Source organism: Aulonocara sp. 'chitande type north' Nkhata Bay, linkage group LG15 (genome assembly GCF_057382095.1).
Source record: "Aulonocara sp. 'chitande type north' Nkhata Bay isolate Kocher_YH1m ecotype deep benthic linkage group LG15, A_spYH_male_GT1.1, whole genome shotgun sequence".
In the NCBI taxonomy this organism is placed as follows: Eukaryota; Metazoa; Chordata; class Actinopteri; order Cichliformes; family Cichlidae; genus Aulonocara; species Aulonocara sp. 'chitande type north' Nkhata Bay.
Genome location: NC_141358.1, coordinates 5,709,444 through 5,732,398, shown reverse-complemented (window position 1 = coordinate 5,732,398; position 22,955 = coordinate 5,709,444). Strand labels below are relative to the sequence as shown.

Sequence of the window (22,955 nt, the reverse complement as noted above, 5' to 3'; positions counted from 1 at the left end):
GAGGGTGTGAGCGGTTATGTAGCAAACTATCAATGTCGAGTCACTATGGAATACCCTGGCAGCTTTGAGTCTTCAGTGCCCACGTGACCCTGAACTTGATAGGCTTAAGAAAAATGGATGGATGCTCTCAAAGATGAATAATTTCAAAGAAACTCTTTATCTGCAGATTCTGTGTGTGTGTGTGTGTGTGTGTGTGTGTGTGTGTGTGTGTGTGTGTGTGTGTTGCTCCCAGACTGTGTAATAGTCATAAATATGTCTCTTTGACTTCTGTTCCTGCACACATTATTACAGTAGCAACAGCTCTCTATCGCAATAAGTGTTCAATTGAACTTTGTGAATCAAAACTGCCTCCATTGCTCCAGCTAATCAGACACTAAGTGTCCGTTACCCTTCCATCTGTCTGGCTGCTTTCAGGACTGTTCCAATTAACATGCACTCACCAGCCACTTCATCAGTTTCACCTTGCTAGTGCTGGATTAGCCCCCTTTTTGTCTTCAGAACTGTCGTAATTCCTCACAGCATAGATTCAAAAAGTTGGTGGAAGCATTCCCCAGAAATGTGGGTTCATATTAATGGAGCAGCATCACATCTGAGGTTTGTGATGTGATGCTTCATCCTCCTGGAATCAGCCATCAGAAGATCCATCAGAATATGGGTAAAACATTGGGATAAATATTGTCAACAGCCATATTCAGCTAGGCTGTGGCTTTTAAATGATGCCCAGAGAGTACTAAGTAGCCCAGAGTGTGCCAGAAAAATATCCCCCACACCATTACACCACCAGCAGCTGGAATTGTTGATGCTGGCTTCATGTTTTCATGCTTTGTTGTTACTATCAGAATGTCAAAGCGGAAATCGACACTCATCAAACAAGGGAACATTTTTCCAATCTTCTATTGTCCAATTTTGTTAGCCCGTGCGAATTGTAGCCTCAGTTTCCCGTTCCTTTTTTTTGGATCATTCTCTTTAAACCCCAGAGATGGCTTTGTGAGAAAATCCTAGTAGATCAGCAATTTCTTTAATACTCAAACAGCCCGTTTATCACCAACACCCATACTATGTTCAAAGTCGCTTCAGTGACCTTTATTCCCCATTCTGATGCTCAGTTCAAACTTCAGCAGGTCGTCTTGACCACGTCTGCATGCCTGAATGCATTGAGTTGCTGCCATGTGACTGGGTGATTATGCATCCGTGGTAATGTGCACTTGAACAGGTTCAAGTGGCTGGCACTAATAGCCTATTAATAACAACATACCAGTCCACCTTGTCTACCGAGCTGATACAGTTTAGTATGGGTCGTATTGAGTCTGACTCAAAGAAAACCAGTCATGTACTGTGTCCTTCTGATTCTTTGACATTCTATTGTTTGTCAGTTGTTTCAAAAGAAAGTAAAAACTATGTGTAAGCTTTGATAACAGTATTCAGTCTTGAGCACAATAGTCAAAAAAGAAACTGACTCTATTTTCTATCCACTGTTTTAGATTTTAACATCAATCAAAATCCAAAAAGAAAAAAAAAGCTACTGTTTCACGGACAACAGAACAGAGACCGATTTATTAAAAGATTGCTACGAAGCACATTTAGTAAAGCTAACAATACCTTTTGTGCTTTCTTATCCCCTGGAGGTTTTGCAGTAATAGCCGAACGCAGTGGTTAGAGAGAAAAAGCAATTATACATTCATGCATGTGATATCACAGGAATGCTCGTCTTTATCTGTGCTATCTGTGTTGTATATGTGAGGTCAGTGAATGAGCTGCAAAGGTGTGTTGATCAGCAATTAACTCCACTGAGAGAAATCACCCCTTATATCCACACCCCGCAGACACCAAGAGGGAGTTTCCTGGTTGTCCTCGGCTCATCCCAAACTTCCAGATTCCGTTCGAGGGGTGGGGATGTAGAGGGTGGGTGGAGGGGAATCCCATGAGTTGGTGTTGCTGCTGGCATTGTAGATATCTCTTTTTTCTTGCTTTGAATTTCCTGGCATGTGTTCTGTGCTGATAAGTGACTGTTGGGTTGTGCGATGTTTTGATGATCGGGTTGCCAGCAAGCTTTACGTCCCCTTTTTACACACATATGCCTACACGGTGATAGCCACATTTACACCCTCGCGCAGCCTTACCCATTTTCACTGTACTATTTTTCTATCACACACACCTGGCTGCCACTCTCAGCGTGAACATGAAAGCAATGTGTCGACCTTGTGTGCATAATTATTGTTAGATAATCCTTTGATAATCCCTGTGCTATAAAACAGTGGGATCAATCGCATCTGCCAAGATTGTTTCCTCATTATCTTTTAAGTAGCACATTCTCTTCTTTCCGAGTGCCTGGGCGATGCCAGTGTATTAACACAGATCCTTTAATGTGCAAAAAAACTAAATAAATAAATAAGTAGAACACCGCCGTCTGACTGAGGAAATAACCACGGAAATGACTGGCTCTTTTGTGATATGAAAGCTTTCCTTAAGGCTTAGATTTTATTGCTTCTTAAGCTTTCATTGTTCCGGTCGAATGTGTGGGTATGAAATAGTATGAAAGAGTTGCGTTGTAGTAGCTGTTCCTGTCACAGGAAATAACATACTGAATTTTGTTTCTGCCGGTTAAAATTCCTGCTGCTTTACCTGGATGTGACTGGGCTGTTTGCTAAAGGATGCCGTGTTTCTTTCAGCGAGATTGATGCCACAAATCAGAGAAATGTCTCAGCTGAGCGCCATTGTATAGCTGCCGTGTACTAAAGCGCCTTGTGCCTCTGCCTCGCCTTGCGCCTGCAGCCCTTTTTCTGTGCCTCTGCCTGTTTTCCTGAAGGGAGAAAGCCTGAGCTGCAATTAGGAGTCTTAATAAAAGTGTTTAGAGGAGATTACCACAGGTTTGCCAAGGTTTCGTACAGGGGAAGTGATTGGAAAGCATTTGAGCTTTAAAGTATCTCTTCTCTGAACAATGTCACACTTGCTGGCTGTTCCAACACTGCCTCTAGTTCCAGATTCGAAACCAGCGCTTAGCCAGAGACCACTCCACAGGATGCATTGATTAAAGTGAAAACTATTATTTTTCCATTCTTTCAACCTTCGACGAGCACAAATTTCTCGATTTTCTCCCTTTTTGCAAAACGGCAGTAATAAGCAGTTTACCGTCTTCACACACTCGTTAAATAAGCAGCTTCTTTCCTCGCCGGAGCTGCCGGAGATTGCGGTGCTAATGCTTATTTATGAGTGTCTGAAAACAAGGACACAGACTTCCCCTTTGGATACTGTCAAGATTAAGAACCACGGGACAAGGGAACAGCTGAAAAGAGTTACGAGCATTAGTGTAAAACATGCCATAAACTTCTAACAGGAACAAGCAAATGAATCCTTTCATTAACTTGTGTGTAAAATGTGTGTTTATGTCTTGCTGGATTATGTTAGATGACGTGATTACTGTCATTCTGAAATGTTATTTGGACTCAGACCGGAAATACCTGTGGGACATTTAAGAGATAAAATTTTAATAGCGTGCCGAGTAATTACAGATTTATTTCTGACATTTAAAGCTAATTTTGATCACAGATAGCCACTTAGCTAATCGCTAAAAAGCAGAATTGTAATTATCAAAATAGTGGAACCTAAATTACATTTGGATCTTTTAAACAGTTGTGCTTCCTTGACTCCCATTTGATACTTTTTTTTATTCAACAAATCACCGTCATGATTGATCACAAACGAAGTATCATGACTGAAAGTCACCCCTTTTGCGCGGGTGATAAATCCGCCTTTGATGAGTCCCTCAATTAGCAACCTGCTCACACCTGAAATCCTGGCACCACCCAGTGTCTCTGTCAATCTTAAGAATTACTGCAGTTAATTAATTAAGCAAATCAATTTCAAGTGCTCAGTTGATTAAGAAATGAGTTGGTTTAATAAACACAGTGTTCAAGCCTTTTTCTACAACAAAATTTGAGTCATCAGACGCGCAGGGGGGGCCCGCCGCTCTCTGTGTGTACTCCTTTTATGCACAATGTCGTCTTTTTGACTCTGATTTGTCATGATCTGCCATCATCTAAAGGGCTGTGCCACATGTGATTCTAATAGGGACAACATGACTGCTGGCTGTTGACCACTCTGATGTGCTTGTTTTAGCAGCAAATTCACTGACCCTTATAAAGAGAAACCTGGTCTGCATCCTGACTCAACTACAGGGTGAAAAAGTTCAAACTGCTCTTTCACAAATATTTGTCAGACTGCATGGCTTGATTTTACACATCTGTGGCAATGGAACTGAAAACCCATGAATTCAAAACTTAACAGGTATTGTCCAATACATGTTTTCACGTAGTGTACCACCTCGGTAACGATGGCAATATTACTACTTTTTCTACAATATCAGCCATATGAGCAGAGTTATCAGCTGTAATTTGCTGTCTCTTTAACTACTGTAAACGGTTTTTAGGTGGTTGAAAACACTCAAGGTTACTGGCCAATAATCTGTGTAGAAAAGTGGCAAAATGTTTAGTCTTGTGCTAGGCTTTTGGTAGCAGGTTTAAGTGTAGTTGCTGGAGCATTAAGCTCCCTATTTAACAAAGAACCTGAGAGAGCTGCTAACATTGGTTTGACCTCTCACTTCATCCTGTAACAGCTCATTGGCAGTTGAGAAATACTACACAGTGAATGTTCTTGTCAATAACAGGACTTTCTAACTCCATAAGCTTAATGCATGAAATGAATTATGCGTGTGATTGCCTTGGAAGAAATGCTTAGCTACTACTGGTAATCTAGTGAGCCATACGAGCTAGCACTTGCACTTTGGTTTGAAAAGCTTTATGGCACACATAATTCAACCTTCGTATCACTTATAACCAGAAAGGTTGTTTACACAAGAGTAAAAATAAATAAATAACCATCCCCAGCACTGATAGGCCACAGTAAGCCACCCAGTCGCTTTCTTTTTTTTCCTTCCACCAAATCAGGTTGGCTTTGCTTAAAAGAACAGATGATACTGTGCTCTGGCCATCAGATTGTAATGCAGCATACTACAAAATAAAGCATACAGATAGTGATGAGTTGTCATAAACTTAACTGATAGTGCCTTCATTTCACAGGTCTCTGCTTTGCTTGACTCCACATGTGTCTGTTTGGAGCAAAGCACAGCAAAAGAGGTACACACTGTGAAACACAGGTCAGAGGAGAGCAACAAAACAGGCTATTAACATATATTTAAATTATTTTTAAAAATTATTTGAACAATTCAGCGTGAAAAGTCACTTTATAATTATGTTATAAACACTGTGAGGGGTAGTAGCTTCAAAGGGAGGGTTCATATGACCACCTACAGCAGAGCTTTCAAGGATTCAAGGAGCTTTATTTGTCATTCGCATCACATGTTAACATGAGGTGGAACGAAATTGAACAGTACATTCATTTTCTGCTGAGTTGACCATTTATTTACATCCCTAAATCCTTAGAGAGCAGTTAGTTATTTGGTTGTATTTTTTCATTAAAGATCTAAATTGCATATATCATTTTAATGCAGATCCCAGCTCCATCACCTTCAGTATGCTGAGGCAATGTCACGTGACAGATAGAAATCTTTCCAACTGAGCAAATGGCCTGAATAACAAGTTTGTCTTTGGTCTTGTAGAGCATTCACATCTAAAATCGAAAATTCATTAATTCAAGGTTTGAAAATGAAATTATAAACTGCACACAGGAACCAATCCCCAAAACTGGATGAACGACCCAATAGACTAACAGTGAGCGATGAACTGCGATGAAGGGGCTTACCAGCTGTCCCACAGCTGGGACACTGTCCTGAGAAATCCACCATATGACAACAATAGATGCCACTTCTACAATGGCGCTGGGCGCAATATGTCAGCACAGCACCTGTGATGTTCCTGTGGTAGATTACCGGTGCCCAAAGTGTCAGCGCAAATAAAAACTTCAGTTTGTTAATAAACACGCTTATGTGGATGTTTGGAGACGTTGGATAGCAGGGGTGTATCCATAGCTCAGATTGTTTTCAGAGTACAACATATTTGAATAAGATGAGATAACTTGCTGCATTTGTGCTCAGTGTACCTGCCTATAGCCTCCACCGCAACACCTGCAGTCATGCTTTATGGAGGTGACCATCTGGGAAATCACCTCCCCGTGCAGCTGGGAAAATCTGAGAAACATGAATAAGAAACACTCTCCCTCCCTCATTAACTACTGTGAAGGCCCCTTGAGCAATTTACATAAACTGTGGGCCATCCATGGGAGTTGTTCCCTGCTTAGCAGTAGAAAAGTGGTTGCATGCATTTGTTTTTAGACTGGACATTTCTTTTATTCTGTTTTGTTGGTTAAACAAAAAAAAAGAAGGCACTGGTATAAAATCTGCTGTGCTACAGTCTGATCCATGTGAAGAGTTTTTGAGATTGATTGTAGGTTATGAAATCTCAGGGGAATGACACAGAGCTCAAAACACACACACACAAACGCGCACACATTGTTATGTCAGTCTTGTCACTGCTGTGTCACAGCAGTCTGTGGGTGCACTCTTCCAAATTTAACACATCTGTGTATATTTATTGCACTTCAGCGACTCAGGGTGTAGATACAGCCTCCCCCAAAACAGACACACAGAAACACACAGATTCAAAAACATGTCCACAGTGCACCTATGGGACTCTTCACTCTGTCCCCAGAGCATCAGGACTCTGAGGAACAGAGTCCTGTCACATTGTGACCAACTCATTGGCCTCAAGCTGTCTGAGCACACAGTCTCATGCATGCATGCATACACACACACACACACACACACACACTGCAGGACCTGGTTTAGTCGAGAGCACTATGTTGCCATGGTGATGAGGAGTGATGTCATAGCACTTACCCGAAAAAAGGGGGCAGTGGGAATGTTTATTCTCTAAAACATCACTCTGGATCCTGTCGCTGTAAGAAAATTCAAAGTGCCAGTTATTTCTACCTTTTTGCAGTTAGCTCATGTTGTTCTGCGTCTGCTGCAGTGCTGATGGATCATAATTAAAAGCTACATTTGAAGGATCGTTTCAGCGCAGTGCTGAGGCCAGACTAGAAGGTCCTATCTTGATTTAACCCATAAACCTACAGATACATACGCACAGTGTTTTTGCTCAGTAGCAAAGAGAAGAAGCATCGCATCTCATTGAGGAACTGAGGCAGGATCACAGCATGGTGTCACCCGTGGGCGAGGAGAGAAGCAGTGAGCGATACGTGCACATGTGCACGTGCAGAGACATTAACCGCGCGGACGCACGCGCGCTGCAAAGACGTACGCACACAGCGGGCATGCCTTGCAGGCATCACTGGCATTTGGATGGCTCTGGCACAATGAGAGCACAGTGAAAACCAGTAGCAGGCTCCCTTCCACACTGAGCATCGCAGTGGTCAGACTCAAACACTGAGGCAGGGTGTTCACTTGGAAAAAAGAGAGCAAGAGGAAGAGTAATGTACAGAGTAAGCAAGAGAGAAGGATGTGCGAGTTTCTGAGTGCCTGTCTGTTTTTTTTTTTTCATTGTGGTGTGAGGAGAGACAATGGCAGCTGATAGCCAGCCAAACCCAACAGGTAGACAAACTGTAATTGCCTGCCTAATCTAGGCAGTGGAGAGGCCAGGTGTAATGATGGCAACTCGGTGAATAAACCTCTCCTCCACACTCTAATGGATGCTTGCTGCTCCTCTCCTGTCCTTTCAAACTCACTACTTCATTGTTTTAACCCAAGGAAATGCTCTGAATAGCAAAGTGGATTTAAACCTTTGCTGTTAAAATTGAGACATTGTGTGAATAAAAAAAATCAGCAAATGTGCAAGGATGAAATGAGGGTCCGCCACCACTGGCTCTTTGGAGGGCCTTTTTTTTTTTCTGTAGTGCCAAACACAATGCCAGTATTTTATCTATGAATGACCAGACTTCATTATTTCATGCAAATCACACCATCATGTTTTTTTGGTATTCACTGGCTCATGATCTGGTTTATGTGCGGAGTTAGGTAATAGCTTTTCATTTCTTGTATTACAGTAATCAAAACCTGTTATCCAGATACTGTAGTAATAGATGTTATTGGAATGACAGAAAATGAAAGTACTGTGATGTTATCATAGAGAATTATCATCCAACTCTACAGAATGTTAGTATTTTTTAGTATTTTTCAGCTCATTGTTTTGATTCTGTAGCCCATTTATTTCTCCGTGCCTCATGGAAGTGGGCACGCATTTGCTAGCATGTTTATCACATTACTCCAAACATTGACTAGACTAGATTAGACTAAATATTGTTTAGTTCCAGTTTTTAAATCAATTAATAATTGCAGCTTTGTTCTCATTCTTAAAAGAAAAAAAATCCACGAATAAGATTGTCTGACAGCATGCCCTGTTTACAGCATTTATTCAATTCTTGGTCATAATTGCCGAGCTATCAACAATGAGCTAATTTTAGAGTGCCACAGAGTCTTTAAAAGGCACAACCTAATACTTGAGGATCGTGAGATTGCCTTGTTTCTGACAGTGTGATAATTTATCCAAGACTCTGGGGGGAGGACAAAAGGAATCTGACCTGGAGCTGGAGCAGTGAAACGTCTGCAGGATTCTCACCTCTTACCCACACAAAAAATGGGGTTCAAAGAAATATAGCTGGACTCTGTTTCGTTTTCGTGAGATTGCTGGTGATTTCATCACTGTGAAACTCCAATGTGGCTTGACTCCATTCCAGCTGCAGCATTGTTTGGGCAGAATGACAGTGATTCGAAAATCATCAGGGAAGCACGACACGGTTTCATCATTGCTGAGAAGATTTTCACTCCTCAAATTGCTGGCTGTAAACTATTTTTCGGAACAGTGCTACAAAACAGAGCTGGAGTCTGTTGATGATTTGGACTCGCATATGAACACACTTATACACATACACAGCACTCTAGGAGCCGGCGCAATTTGCCAAGTTTACTAATTAAACAAATTTACTTGGCCAGCATGCTTGGTGAGGAACCAGACTATTTGATCCAACCTGCTAGATTTCCTGCCTTCCACACTTAGAAAAGACAGATGCACACATAAACACACTCAAGGATATCTGCAAATCTTCTTCTTCCTCTTTTTTATTATTAATTGTTTGCACTCACCCAGACTCTAAAATACCTGTTGTAAAAAAGGCAGGTATCTATTTATTGGGTCATATTTTTGTTACATGGCCAGGCTCAGTGCTGCATCACCTTTGGGAGGGTTCTCTTGTAAATGCTCTAAATTATGGGGTGCTAGATTGAGACTGAGTGGTTGCACGACTAGGATAGGAGGAGGGTAGGGAAGTAAAAAGCTGTGACGATTGATTGCGATGATGCAACTATGAATGTTAAAGTGATTTTAGCTGTGGAAAACGTCTCAGAAAAATAGTTTTGTGATGGGAAAGTGAGGAGATGATGAAAATGTGACAGTGAAAGTAACAATGCTGTTTGGCTGTTGATTGTAATGCCAGTGCTGCTACTGCTGAGAGTGTATTAGAAGTGTAAGGATAGCTCATATGAAGATCAAGACTTTGTAGTTACAAGGAAATCTCTTCTCTCGGTTTTGTGATTTACAATGACCCACAATCATGTATAAACACAAGCTTGGAATCAATCTAACTCCTGGCATCAAAGGCAACAGGAGTGCTTTACAAACTGTTGAACTGCTGGTTTGCTTTTTTTTATTATATACATATATATATATAAATATCATGTCTTACTTTTCTCCTCTGCATGTTTATTTTGTAACTGTTTTATTCAATCCAGTTGAACATCGGTTGCTGCGCTGATTGTGAACTATGTCTTAGATTTCACTGGACTAATCCCTTGTGAGGCCTAATCTGCCTGATCTTCATGCATTCAGAGTGGATGTGCAAACAGAACTCTTACTCTGTAGTTTACTGCATGGTCTACATTCCTTAGTCTTTTTAGTACCTGGACTTGTTTAGCTAATAAAGGCTGTCATTAACTATTTAGAATTTGCTTGTCCGCTCATTGCATTGTTCATCGTTTGCCATTGCTTGATAGCATTAAACCTTCTCACTGCTGTCCTTCGTGGTGGTTTTGCGTAGAGTACATGTTCAGACTGTCTAGTCCCAGCCGTTAGACATTACTGTTGCTAATATCCGCATGGTGCTTCCATAAAAGCTGTGTATGTTGCTGAGATGCCGCTTCATTGCCATCGCAACTTTGGATGCTCATTCGCTTTCCCCTCCATACCTTTTTCGCCACAACTTTCCCCAAGTTGACTATTTCCTCTTACCCCGCCTGCTGACTTTCTAGAGCCCCATATCAGTCCCTCCTTTGTTTTTCTCTTTCTTAGTTCCCCCCAACCTGACAGTCCCACGGGGCAAGTCTCCCCTGGTGGCCCGCGAGGGTGACACAGTGGAGCTGGAGTGCCTTGTTTCAGGGAAGCCCAAGCCGATCATCCTGTGGTCGCGAGCGGATAAGGAAGCGCCCATGCCAGACGGCAGCATGCAGATGGAGAGCTACGACGGCGTGCTGCGTATTGTTAATGTGTCCAGGGAGATGACGGGCTCGTACCGCTGCCAGACCAGCCAGTATAATGGGTTCAACGTGAAGCCCCGGGAGGCCATAGTGGAGCTGATTGTACAATGTGAGTTGACAGACTGTGGGTATTTTCTATATGTGTCTAAATTTGTGGGGAAATGCATTTTTGTGGTATAACTTGTAGCAGTGAAATAATGTGTTTGTACATGTGGTGCACCATTTGTTACTGTGATGTATTTTCTTTTGTATACCGTGTAATTATTCTAGTCCAGTGTGACCAGAATTGAACATTCACCCATTTCTTTTCATTTGCACCCATCCAATTTCTTTCTGAAGGCTGTAAAATTAGTCTAGTCCCCTGGTACCCTCCGTCAGGTCTAAGAGGAAACTGCTCTGACTCCGCCTCCCACACTGAGGACTTTATCTGCTGAGTGCGAGCTGAGCAGAACTAATATTTACTGAGACACAAAGCTCTTGATGCTGATGCCCCCATTTGAAAGGGCCTGGATGTGTGTTTGTGTGATGACCTGAAGACTGTGTGCCACCACCATTCATTGACACTCCTTTACCCTCCTTTAACACATGACATTCAGCATTAGCTTAAGAGCTAATTAGTGACCGGCTAATTTGTTCCCACTGGTATTCATTTCGTCTTCATTTATGGACATCCAAATAGAATATTTTGGATGAGCACCAGGAATTGAAAGAAGTGTCACTCACTGAAGATTCGGGGAGGTTTTTCTCCACCAAAGAAAGAGGGGAAGATGGATAAGAAGGAAATGAAAGCCATCCATGCTGGGTGCTTACCAGTCGCTGGCAAGTTATCATAGGAAATGGATAAACTCTCATGGCTTCCATTGTTTTCTCCATGGCCCACTTAGTTAATCCATACATTCTTCTGTTTCAAATAATGCATTCACTCCTTTACCTAAAAGGAACCTAAGCAGCAACACAGCTGTTTTAAAGCACATTGTGAAATATATTACACTGAATTTGGTGCATATATCAAGTATTGTCAACACTGGACCTGCCAAAGAGAAAACTACAGAAGTTTACCCAAGCAACTACTGATATTTTGCTTGAAGAGGAAGTTCAGCTGCTGTTTTCTTAGCGCCACACTTTACCCTCAGTTATTTAAGAGTTTTATTGTACTTTTTCTGTAGCGTTCACATTTCAGCTTAGCTGTTACAGCCTTGTCTGTATTAAGAGAGTTAATGAAGTTTTGATGCGCTTTGAAGAAGACTGTCTTAAATTTGGGGCTGAATTGATAAAGATTATGCAGCAATGACAGCTCGTATCAAAGGTTAGTGGCTTTCCCACAAACCCAAGTCTGACACCGAAAAGTAAACAACGGATTTAAACTCTGAGATGCTTTTTATTAATTAGCAGCATTCACTGGATCTGCTGTCTCACGCAAGGGCAGTGTTTTGGAACCAAATAAATAGTTGAATCCAAAATTCAACAAGCAAAGCCAGGTATTTTATTTATTTGTTATTCATTTATTAATAGTTCAAAAATGGATAATGCAGCTTTTCCCTCTCACCAGAAATCAGCTTATGGCAAATAAGCTGAAGCTTTCTGGTCAACATGACAGAATTAATTCTTTCTGCTTTTGCTTCATATTCAAATGTTACAACTTCATCCGCAAATCAGTAACTACTTAAAAGCTCTGACACATTTAAATTTGATCTGTTTAAATTGGGTTAGTCTTTTTGCCAATAATACTTTTAAATAGTATGCATGAAATTAAGCAAAATACATGTCACTGTAAAAGATGCAGTATCTAACACATAACCTAAAACATACAGTCTGCTGGCTGTACCTGGGCCACATTCTTTAACACTGTGGGTTATTAAAGTAAATAAGATGCCGCTGTCATGACCAGAGTTTATCAACAAAATCAAGACAAAGGTGTATTTTACCACTGTAATGAAAAAAAATTACAAATATCTAAATCCTTGTTTGTAATAATAATAAAAATGCCAAAACTGTTACAGTGCAATCATAAAGCTATCTCATAAGTAAAACAATTAATATACACGCGACAGGCAATGTGTGGCCCAAGAAATCACATAGAAGTTTTTTTGAATGCAGCACTTGCTTTATGACCAATTTCACCTGGCTACAGTCAGCAACCTCCAGGAACACTCACTAACCACAGTATGACTAGTTGATGAGCTGTCTGGGATGACCGATGATCTCAAGGCAAGACCCAGGGTTCTAGAGTAGGCCCCAGTTAAGTCCAATATGATAAAGATGTTAAAAAATACATTAAAAGCTTTGCCAATATTTTTAACATAACAAGCGGAAGTTCTATAACCTCTGAATGACCCCATCTCAGAGTCGAGGTCAGTATCACACATGCTTTCAGGCAGTATTTCTCACCTCTGACATCCAACCATGAAAGGTCATCTCTTATCACAAGCTGCTGCTGCTTTCTCCCCTCTGTATGTGCAACTGTGGCAGAAGGGTCACTTGCAGAGAGTGACTGTTGTTAGGGACACTCAGATGGAGAAGACATGCCTCAAGAGGCAAGGAGGGGGAAACCGAGACTCCGAGACCTCAGCTTAAAGACACGCATGCCTTTAAATCTACTCCTTCTCAAACATGGATTTGCCTTGGCATGGAGTTGCGTCATCGACACACGCAGTATAAGACTCGCAGTGAAGCGCATCAATTCACTCCAGATAATTCTATCTGTTCCTTTCAACACAATTTATTCTGAGAATGCAATTATCTCTCATTATCTAGTATTATTTTAATAAAGTACCTCTCTGATGCTACAGTTCTTGATGTCATACAACACTTTCATCTGTTCTCCATCTTCAAAGGAGAACACATAATGAAGAGACTTATTAGGGCTTCGGTATTGATAAATCAATCTGCCATGTTCCTGCTTCAGAGCTAGTTCTGTTTGTCAGTCTTTTTACTTATTAATAGTTGGCATCAAAGCCTAAGTTTCAAAAGCACAAACAATCTGCATTTGAACTGTTGGATTGCTTTGACACACTTTGAGCATATTGGGGAAACGCGTCCACCCTGTGTACACCTCAGTGCACGCTGTGGATTGCATTTGCCAAATACATGGACCTTTGATCGTCTTTCTCCACTTAAGAATTTACTTTATTAACACGGTCTGGCCCGGCTTTTGTTGTTTCCTCCATACGCCTGTCGGTATGCCCCCTCCCTTCTTTCACTTGGCCTGTCTCACGGTGTGTAAGCACAAGCCAATCCCTCTGAGATGCTTTTCTCGCCTGCATTTCCAGGTCCCAGCGTGAGCCACCCGCCTTTGGTGGTGAGCCATGTGCAAAGCCGCGTTTAGTAACTTGATCAAGGGACCGAGGTACAGTCCTCTGAAGCAAAGAGCATTAGAGGCGTGAAGAAATGACTCTGGCAAGTCAACAGCTTTGATATGTAAAAACCTGCATCTGTTGGCTGGCAGAGGCGACGCCAGGAGGAGAGGTAGAGGGAATGGAAGACGTTTGCCTTTAGAGTCGACGCTCTAATAGAATTGCAAACGCCAAATCCCAAGCTGTGACACCCTAATGTTCTTAGTCAAACTGACTTGGCATGGTCCAGGGACTTGAGAGAGAGGAAGTGAAGAAGCAAAAAGAAATGGAAAACGAAGAGGTATAGAGTGGTCTTCTGTCCTAGATACCACTGTCTGTCAGAGTGAGTTATCAAGTTCTACTTCGGCCCAGATGCACAGGAATCTTTTATACAGGCTTCCCTTCTGTTGCTCCTTGCGTTGCCCATGACACCTGCCTGATGCAACCGTGCAGTAGTCCCCTTGAGCAAGCACCTGACTATCTGACACACATCAAAAAGACACAGTGGGATAAAGAAGTTACAGCCTGGGCAAAAGTAATGAGCAGAATTACACGATTATTGTTTTTAATTAATTTTCCTTTCTGCATCAAGAAGGGCTGCAATGCCGGCCCCTGAGGCCCACTCTAATGTGAATCATTTTAGAGCGACTCACATTAGCCTAACGCCAACTTAACACCAGCAGATTAATCTTTTACATTACAGCAGTGCTCACACCACGCATTTGGGGATGAAATTTTAATAACCCTTTTTGTGGAACAATATTGAATTGATCAGGCGCATCGAATCCGCACCAGAAAAGGTCAGTGAATATGTAGGTTGTAAACAGAAGCCTGTGCACGGCTTTGACAGAATAATTTATAACTTGGTTACTGAGTGAGCTAAACCTATTAGTGGATCACCAGGCCACTCGTCACGCTAAAAAATCTACATTGATTATCATTAATTGTATATTTAGGTTCATAAATTATCCCTATGTTTTAATAACAATATGCTAATGCAGATGGTGCGCAAGTTCATTTTTTGATTGCAGCGGCTGTAGCATGAGGGAAGTAAGGCGTACTGATGCAGAGAAGCGTCCCCTACATTATTCAACACAGAGGCTCATTATAAATCAGGGTTATCATTTTATATTCCATATATATCTGTTTGACTTCCTAATGAATGCTTTTTTGCTCCATCAAGACTTCATATTGAAGCATGCTATGCTACAAAGGTTATTCTCCCACAAGAACGCTTTTCGTTGCATCTGAGCCCAAGGCTTTTGTTTTGCTTTTATACGCCCACGTACAGCTGCTGAAGTTGTATAAAATGTCACATTTTTCTGAATTGAACGCTGGTATGTCACATGTAAGTTCAAACAATAAATGTAGGGAGGTATCTACTCCACTACTGTAAGTAAATATTCTGCTTTTAACATCGCAAACATCTATATCAATGAAGGATAACAATACATTTTAACCTTTCTGGAAACTGGCTCCTTACAAAAAATGGTGTTTGAACAGATTCAGCAACTTTTTTTTCCACATTTTCAGTGTTGAAATCTTTTCAACACATTGCCTTTCTAATCTCTCAGATACTGTTATTTAAATCACTGCCTATGGAGATCAAATATGATGTGTTATATGAAAGCAAAGACTTAATCTAATGACCTAAAACTAATCCAATGTATAAGGCATTTGTTTTTTACCCATTTTTTCCCCTGCACTGGTTAAAAAACAAAAAAACAAAAAAAAAACTATATCATATAACTATATCATCATGGCATAATTCCAGTATGCCCTTGATCTTCAAACATGTTAGCTTTCACTAGAATAGCATGTTTACTAGTCATTATCTTCTCCCCGTGGCTACGGTCCCAGTCACACAGGCCCAGAAGTCAATCAGCAACCACCTGATAACGACAAGTCGCAAGGGGGAAATTACCCAACTGGTTGGCAAGTGTTTGCTGAATGTTAATAGAAGTTGCTGTGAAATTAATTACTGAAGCCCCTGCATGGCTGAGCTTTAGCAGTCAGGCCTAGTGACGTCATAGTAAGGAAAAATGTGTACATATTAGAGTTGACTAGCAGTTGCCAGGTAAAATTGCTGCACGAAAAACCTCCTTGCAAATGCTTTGGACACCAGCAAATTACCGTTTGTGACTCGTGATAGGTACCTATTTAAAATAGGACAGAGCCGTAGGCGCACAGTCAGTTAAAAAGGGTTTTACTTTCAATACAAAATAAAAGTAACAGTATAACAGCAGCACCTAAAAACAATTAAAAACTTTACTTTAATAAAAACGATAAAACTGTATGATTGTAGGATAAGCGCTGCGGGGAACCGTTTAAGAACAAATCGAGGTTAAAAAGGGACGGCAACTCACACATAACCCCAAATGGGAAAGACACTATAGAAAAAGGCAAATTTTCAGTGCCGTCTTCACTCAGGCCCACCGCTGTGCATGCAAAAGCGGCGAGACAAAAAAAGGATTTGCTTTCCACGCCGCGCCTTCACCGTCTGCGACAATTATTTATATATATATATATATATATATATATATATATATATATATATATATATATATTAAAAGGGTTAAAACACTAAAAGAATCAATATCTGTGGTGCCTACTGATACAGAAAAATAAAACAAGAAACAAACATGATCGACAGCCGCAGCAGTCAGTCTGTCGAATTACACCAGGTTAAAACAGTTTAAAATTCAGTGACGTGTCGGGTCCTTTGCCCGCAGCCAGAAATCCACTTGGCAAAGCAGCAGCTCTGTACTCTGTCCACAAGTTTGCGTCACACCCTAATAAATGTGGGTCAGTGGCGGTGAAGTCCACTACTCTCACAGGAACGCAATGTTTCCCACCATTCTAACAGAAGTTTAGTGGGACCCGCATCAGGCTTTTATAGAAAGGAATTAAAAACACCAACTTGCCCAGCTTGGACCAAGCACTCACAGCTTCAGGTTCGCTAGAGGATAGCTAATTGCCCACACCTGATCTTATGAAGGGGCAAAGACCAGCTCCGCCCTTGAGGGGCGGTTCCCAGACTCAGGTCTCACCTGTCACATTCAGTTGCTAATGGTTTGCATTTGCAGTGAATGTGCAGCACAAACTGGAAATTGAGAATGTTCTCCTTTAAATTACAAGTTGTGCTTATCAATCATTCTCCGTTTCCAGTTTGCATTCCACTTTATTAAGTCTTACTGCCAACCAGCTGGAAGTTAGCAAGTGTTTACGGGTATTTCTATCTGCATGTTGCATGCAAAAAAATTTTAACCAAGGCATCACAAGGAATCTTTTAGGGTAACACCTCTTTGGGACTGATTTCACCTAGCCAGCAACCCCCAACAATGACTCACCAATTCGATAATACATATTTATCCCTGGTGACCAAATATTGCCAGAACGCTGCCAGCTGGTATCTAGTCCTGTGTGACTGGGGCCTAACATATCAGTAATATCTGAGCAGTTAGTGCTTGCGATGTCACATAATCCTCTTCTGGTTTGTCTAGTTTGTCTATGCTTAAATTGCAATAAATTTAGATGTGCTATTAAGACCTATATTAGTAGCATAATGAGAGCACAACAGTGGTGTGTGTGTGTGTGTGTGTGTGTGTGCGCGTGTTAACCCAAGTAAACACAAAATGCAGTTTCAAAATTGTGACAACTGGCAATGAATCTTTTACAGCACTGTGGAGAAATTTTGGCCCACTTATCCATGCAGAATTGCTGTAATTCAGCCGCATCAGAGGGTTTTAGAGCATGAACTGCCTTTTTAGGGTCATGCCACAGCATCTCAATCAGATTCAGGTCAGGACTTTGAATAGGCCACTCCAAAGTCTTCATTTTGTTTTTCGTAAGCCATTCAGAGGTGGTCTTCCTGTTGTGTTTTGGATCCTTGTCCTGGTACAGAACCCGAGTGTGCTTCAGCTTGAGGTCACAGACAGATGGCCGAACATTCTCCTTCAAGATGCTTTTGTCTCCTCAGTCCACAGAATATTTTCCTAAAGGTTTCTGGGATCATCAAGATGTTTTTTTGGCAAATGTGAGACATTTTTGGTCAGCAGTGTTTTTCTCCTTCAATTCTTCTCTTGCTCAGTCTCTTTCTTATTGTTGAATCATGAACTCTGGCCTTAACGGAGACATGTGAAGCCTGCAGTGCTTTAATGTTGTTCTGGGTTCTTTCGTGACCTCCTGGATGAGTTGTTGATGTGCTCTTGGAGTAATTTTGGTAGGCTGGTCACTCCTGGGAAGTTTCACCACTATTCGAAGTTTTTCTCAATTTGTGGATAATGGCTCTCGCTGTGGTTCACTGGAGTTCCAAAGTCTTAGAAATGCTTTGTAACCTTTTCCAGACTTTGTTTCTCAGGTGATCCTTTAGGTCATAGCACGATGTGTTGCTTTTTGAGCTCTTTTCGCCTGCTTCACTTTGTCAGACAGGTTCTATTTGAGTAATTTCTTTATTCAACAGGTCTGCCAGTAATCAAGCCTGAGCATGTTTAGTGAAACTGAATTCAGCTTTTCATAAAATGTGGTTACAGTTACTTCATGTTTTAACAACAGGGGCAATTACTTTTTCACAAAGGGCGAGGTAAGTCTGGATAACATTTAACCTTTAATCGAAGAAATCAGCATTTAAAAACTGCATTTTGAATTTACTTGGGTTATCTTTGTCTAATATCTAAAATTTGTGTGGTGATCTGAAACATGGTGTGTTTGTATGACAAATATGAAAAACTAGGAAATCAAGTAAAGGGGCAGACACTTTTTTACACCACGCTATATGTACCTCAGTAGCAGAGAGGGCACTCTGCATTTTAACATTTTTCCCTATTTTTGATCTCGCATAATGTAGATTTCCACAACTTTTTTTCACTGACTTTGGTCAACCTATCAAGACTGAGAAGCAACAGCTCCTTTTTTATTGGGGGTAAAATCATGAAACGTTGAGTTTTGGTGATGGTCTTAACTATTTTTACATTGAACACCCGAGAATTAGATGTTAGTATGCAGATACAAATCAGATAATACCAACATAACTGTGGTTTTATCTCAGGTTAATAGTGCAGTGAAAATTAACACTATACACCATTCACTTTAGCAACCAAGTCAATATCTTTTTACCTTTCCTGTACTGAAAACCATTTTTTTATTTGTTTGTGCTGGTCATTCATTATTGGAGAATCCATAATGTTTTTAATATCTACTTTTTGGGGGGAGGAACTTAGACTAATAATGTCACAGATTTTGTCTGGGGCATTCCTTATGCTGCCTTTTTTTGTTTTCTTTGAAGTACATTTTTAAAACTCACGTTGCCTCATTTAATTAAAATTTTGAATGAAAGATTTGTAATTGTATCATTGTACGGGTACTTTAACTTTATGTAAAATGGCTGCCCTGAGGAATTACTGTCAGACAAGAAAACAGATGAAAGAAAAATAGGGACCAAATAAACGTCTGACACTTCCCCACTCAAAACAGGCAGAAGAAAAATGGAATCCATTTTGATTGAAGCTCAAGTTTATTGTTAACCAGTCAAGCGGACACTATTTCAGAAACGTAGGTGGACACAATACACCTCAGCTTTCCATGCACAAAACAAACATGCACACCCCTTCCTCTCGGTACACGTGAGTCTTTATTCAGGCCTCCTCCCTGTAGATGTCCGTGCTCATGGACCATGGGGACAAGACCTGAGCGCTCCTAAATGTTGTTTTTCTCCACATTACTGTCAAGGTACCCACTAGTGACTGATGATGGATTGCACTTCAGCTAGCGCTCAGGGTTTTCCCCGAGCCTGCGACTTACTGCAACTCTGAGCACACGTCACCCTCACTGCTACGCTAACCATGGCGAGCACTGCTCAGGGAATATCACAAAGGACCTTTCTGCTCCTTTCTCCTCGAGTTCGCCGGGCAGCTGTTTCACAGGAAATGCACAGGGGGTGATGAGGCATGTGCCCTTGTTTAAAGGATGTTTTGGTTATATAAGAGATTTTCCCTTTTCTTTTTTCTTTATTTGCTGCATCTTCATTTGTCTCTCTGTGTGAGTGGAACTGCACTTACTGCAATTTGGTCTAGTGCCACTCAAGGAGGCTGCGGAGCTAACTGTGATTCACTGCACCACACAAACCTACAATTTTAATGTGATAAGTAGAATTCCAGACCTTTTTTGGAGTCAGAGATAAGCCTTTTGGGTTTGGGTAAAAGCCCAGGCAATGCTCAATTGAAGAAGGAACTGATTGCTGTTTCATTCAGAGGTGGTGAAAACCACTTTACTCTCCGTGAACAAAATCAGGTGAAGGAGACAAACTTGTATCTCTATTTCCATTAAGTCCAAACCTCTTGAAAGATCTGTGTTTACTCTTCCCATCACCTAGTGTTATGAGGTTTTTTTGGTTATTTTTACATTTCAGCCACTCATTATCTGATCTAATGGTGTGTCATTAATCATTGTGGCTCATGAGTGAATAGCAGGATGCTGTGTGTTGAGAGATAATTAGCACTGAGGGCAAGAATGGAAAATCCCACTTTGGACCGTTTTATGCCAGTGTATTATTTTGCATTCACTATGATGTTTACATCCCACGTTTCCCTGTACACTTGACTGGCCTCGTAGACGTGCCCCTGCTCTAAGATCCTGGGGTGAAGCAAACTCAATTAAGTGCAAAAGTGGAGAAAAAAAGGTTCTGCTGAAAACACATTCAACGTTCAAACCGTCAAAATAAAGCCTCAGAATTTTGCGAATCCTATGAAAAAAAAAATGGCTGATTAAGGTTGTGGATAATGACGTTAATACTGTTATCAAATTATATCCTGTAAATTTTAATACACTGTTCATTTAATTGCATTCCCCTATCAAATATGGAAGGCTCAGTAATTAGATTATATTACCGAGTGTGAATAATGTCGAAGATTATGCTGCAGATTACAGTTTCAATCAGGTAATCAGTGATCTGTAACAGACTACATTTTGAAAAACAGCAAACCTTGGCTATAGCTACCGCCTCTCCTTTACTCCATCAGGAATTATGCAAATTTCAGGCAATTAAGGGGCTCCATCTCATTCTGTCTCTGCTCCTCCAGATTCTTGTTGTTTTTCAAGCCCCGTCGTGACTTTTGTCAAGCATCTGTATGAGCGTGTCAGGAGCAGAGACGCTTAAAATGGGGAAATTATTCATAACCTTTTCAGTGCTTCCACACACAAGTGCTTACACCCATTTTGTTCATCCAAAAAACCCTCCACACGTGTCACCGTGCACACAGTCTGGCAAAACATTTGCAAAACATCACCCACACATATTAAACTTTTGCAGATTCAAGTTCGGGGTTGCAGCAAGGTCGTTTAGCTCCTGACTTCGCTTACTGAAACGTGGCTAAATTATTTACCACTGTGTACTCTGTGTTGGGGGGGATGAGGTAAAGCCTGTCAGTTACTCAAATAAGTTATTAATTTTACTTTCTGAAAGTTTGAGGTGTATTTTATCATCCAGATAACCAATTTTCTGTGAAGTTCAACTGGTTTTTGTTTCAAAAGTTGTCCCAGTCGTTTTGCAAAATTGATCTTCTGGCAGCTATTACTGGTCTCTCCACAATTGTTTTCATTTTTCATCTGTTGGTGAAGTGTATTGAATTTGCAGTTTAGTTTGTTTTCTACAGTTTGCTTAAATATCACCTTTTTCTCTCTGTCTGCGCTGCTTCACTTGCTACATTCATATTATAATACCTGGGGTTTTTTTCTAATTAAAAAAAAAACATCTTTTCAGCTTTGTCATTTGTAGATCCTCAGTGAACATCAACTACATCGCTTGAAATCATTGTGCACGTGTTTTTACATTTTAATAAATGTCCTTGTTTGTGTTTTTAAATATGCAAGGTTATATTCATGTCATATGTATCACCTTTTCTTTATTCCAGGTGTTTGTCCTTGCTCTCACTTTGGTGCCCTAACCTCACTCTTCTTGTCTTTATTCATCCAAAGTATTTTTCTTTTCTATTTTTTTTTTTCCCATCCTTGACACACTTTTCTGTCCTTGTCAAATATCTGTGAACTCTCCTGAGCTTTTGTGTCTCCTGCTCAGACCCTCCAACAGTGGAGCCTGTTTTCATGGAGATGCGTCAGGGTCTTGGAAGGCCTGTAGTGATGACCTGCAGAGTGCTGCGAGCCCACCCCTCCCGTGTGTTGCGCTTCGAGTGGCTTCTCTCTAACCGGCTGCTCCACGCGGGAGCTTTTGACACCCAGCGAGATGAGACAGAGTACACCATCCGCAGCCTAAATCGTGATGGCTGGGGCGAGTACACCTGTAATGTCATCAATGAGGCTGGAGCAGGCAAATGCACTTTCCAGGTTACAGGTAAAAAAAAAAGTTTCCATTTCATTTCATATTTCCTTTTTTATTCTTCTAGAATCTTTTTCCGCTTGGTTTAGTTACTTTTCCTCTTTATGTTAGCTTTTCTACATTTGTTTGACACATGGTGAACGAACAATGATTTGTCACTGTGTCTAATATTGTTAGTATAGTTCCAGTACAAAATGTATACTGCATGCTTATCTGTGTAATGCATACTTTTACAGGGTAGCATTTTCTGAAATAGAAATTTACAACATTTGGCTCTGATGAATTAAACAGAAACTCATATTAACTACTTCCATTCGCAGTCCAGCCAGAACCAGATAGATGTAAAACACAAATTCAGAAATTCCTTTAAAAAAGTGCCATAGTTGCTGCTTCTTTATGTAACTAGAATAGAAGTAGTTGGTAAGCAGTTGGAGAGCAATTTAGAGACAGGTTCCTTCACACCAGGCGACCTGTGCAAAGATGTTGTTATTAAAAACTCAATGCAATCGGTGGGCAATGTCCACCAGTTGCATGGAGATTGCCATACTATTTTTAGTTTCGTGTGACCGAGCCATAACGTGGCATTACAATTAGTTTAGAAGCCGTGGATAAAAATTCTTGGTGGTCTTTTCCTTCCATTGTAGTCAAAGTGGAAACTTTTGAGTGTGGGTTTTTAACAGGTAATTTTGTCAGTGTTTTTTTTTTTTTTACCTTTTCCCAGCATGTAGTCACACTTAAATAGTAAGCAGGAGTATGCAATGTGAGAAACAGCACAAGTCATTTTCAAAATGAAGACCCC

The 22,955-nt window shown here is 40.8% G+C and overlaps 1 protein-coding gene across 3 annotated transcripts in view; it reads left to right on the top strand.

The window, feature by feature from the left end:
* LOC147312342 (MAM domain-containing glycosylphosphatidylinositol anchor protein 2) overlaps positions 1-22,955 on the top strand; it is a 198,961-nt gene that overhangs the window by 131,065 nt on the left and 44,941 nt on the right. Inside the window, exons 9-10 of one of the 3 annotated variants that reach the window (XM_086263597.1) lie at positions 10,311-10,604; positions 21,899-22,171. In XM_086263597.1, coding sequence (XP_086119723.1) covers positions 10,311-10,604; positions 21,899-22,171 — 567 coding nt within the window. Of the gene's footprint in view, positions 1-10,283; positions 10,605-21,898; positions 22,172-22,955 lie in introns of all 3 variants that reach the window. The other 2 variants (XM_086263596.1, XM_086263598.1) reach the window with 2 other exon arrangements.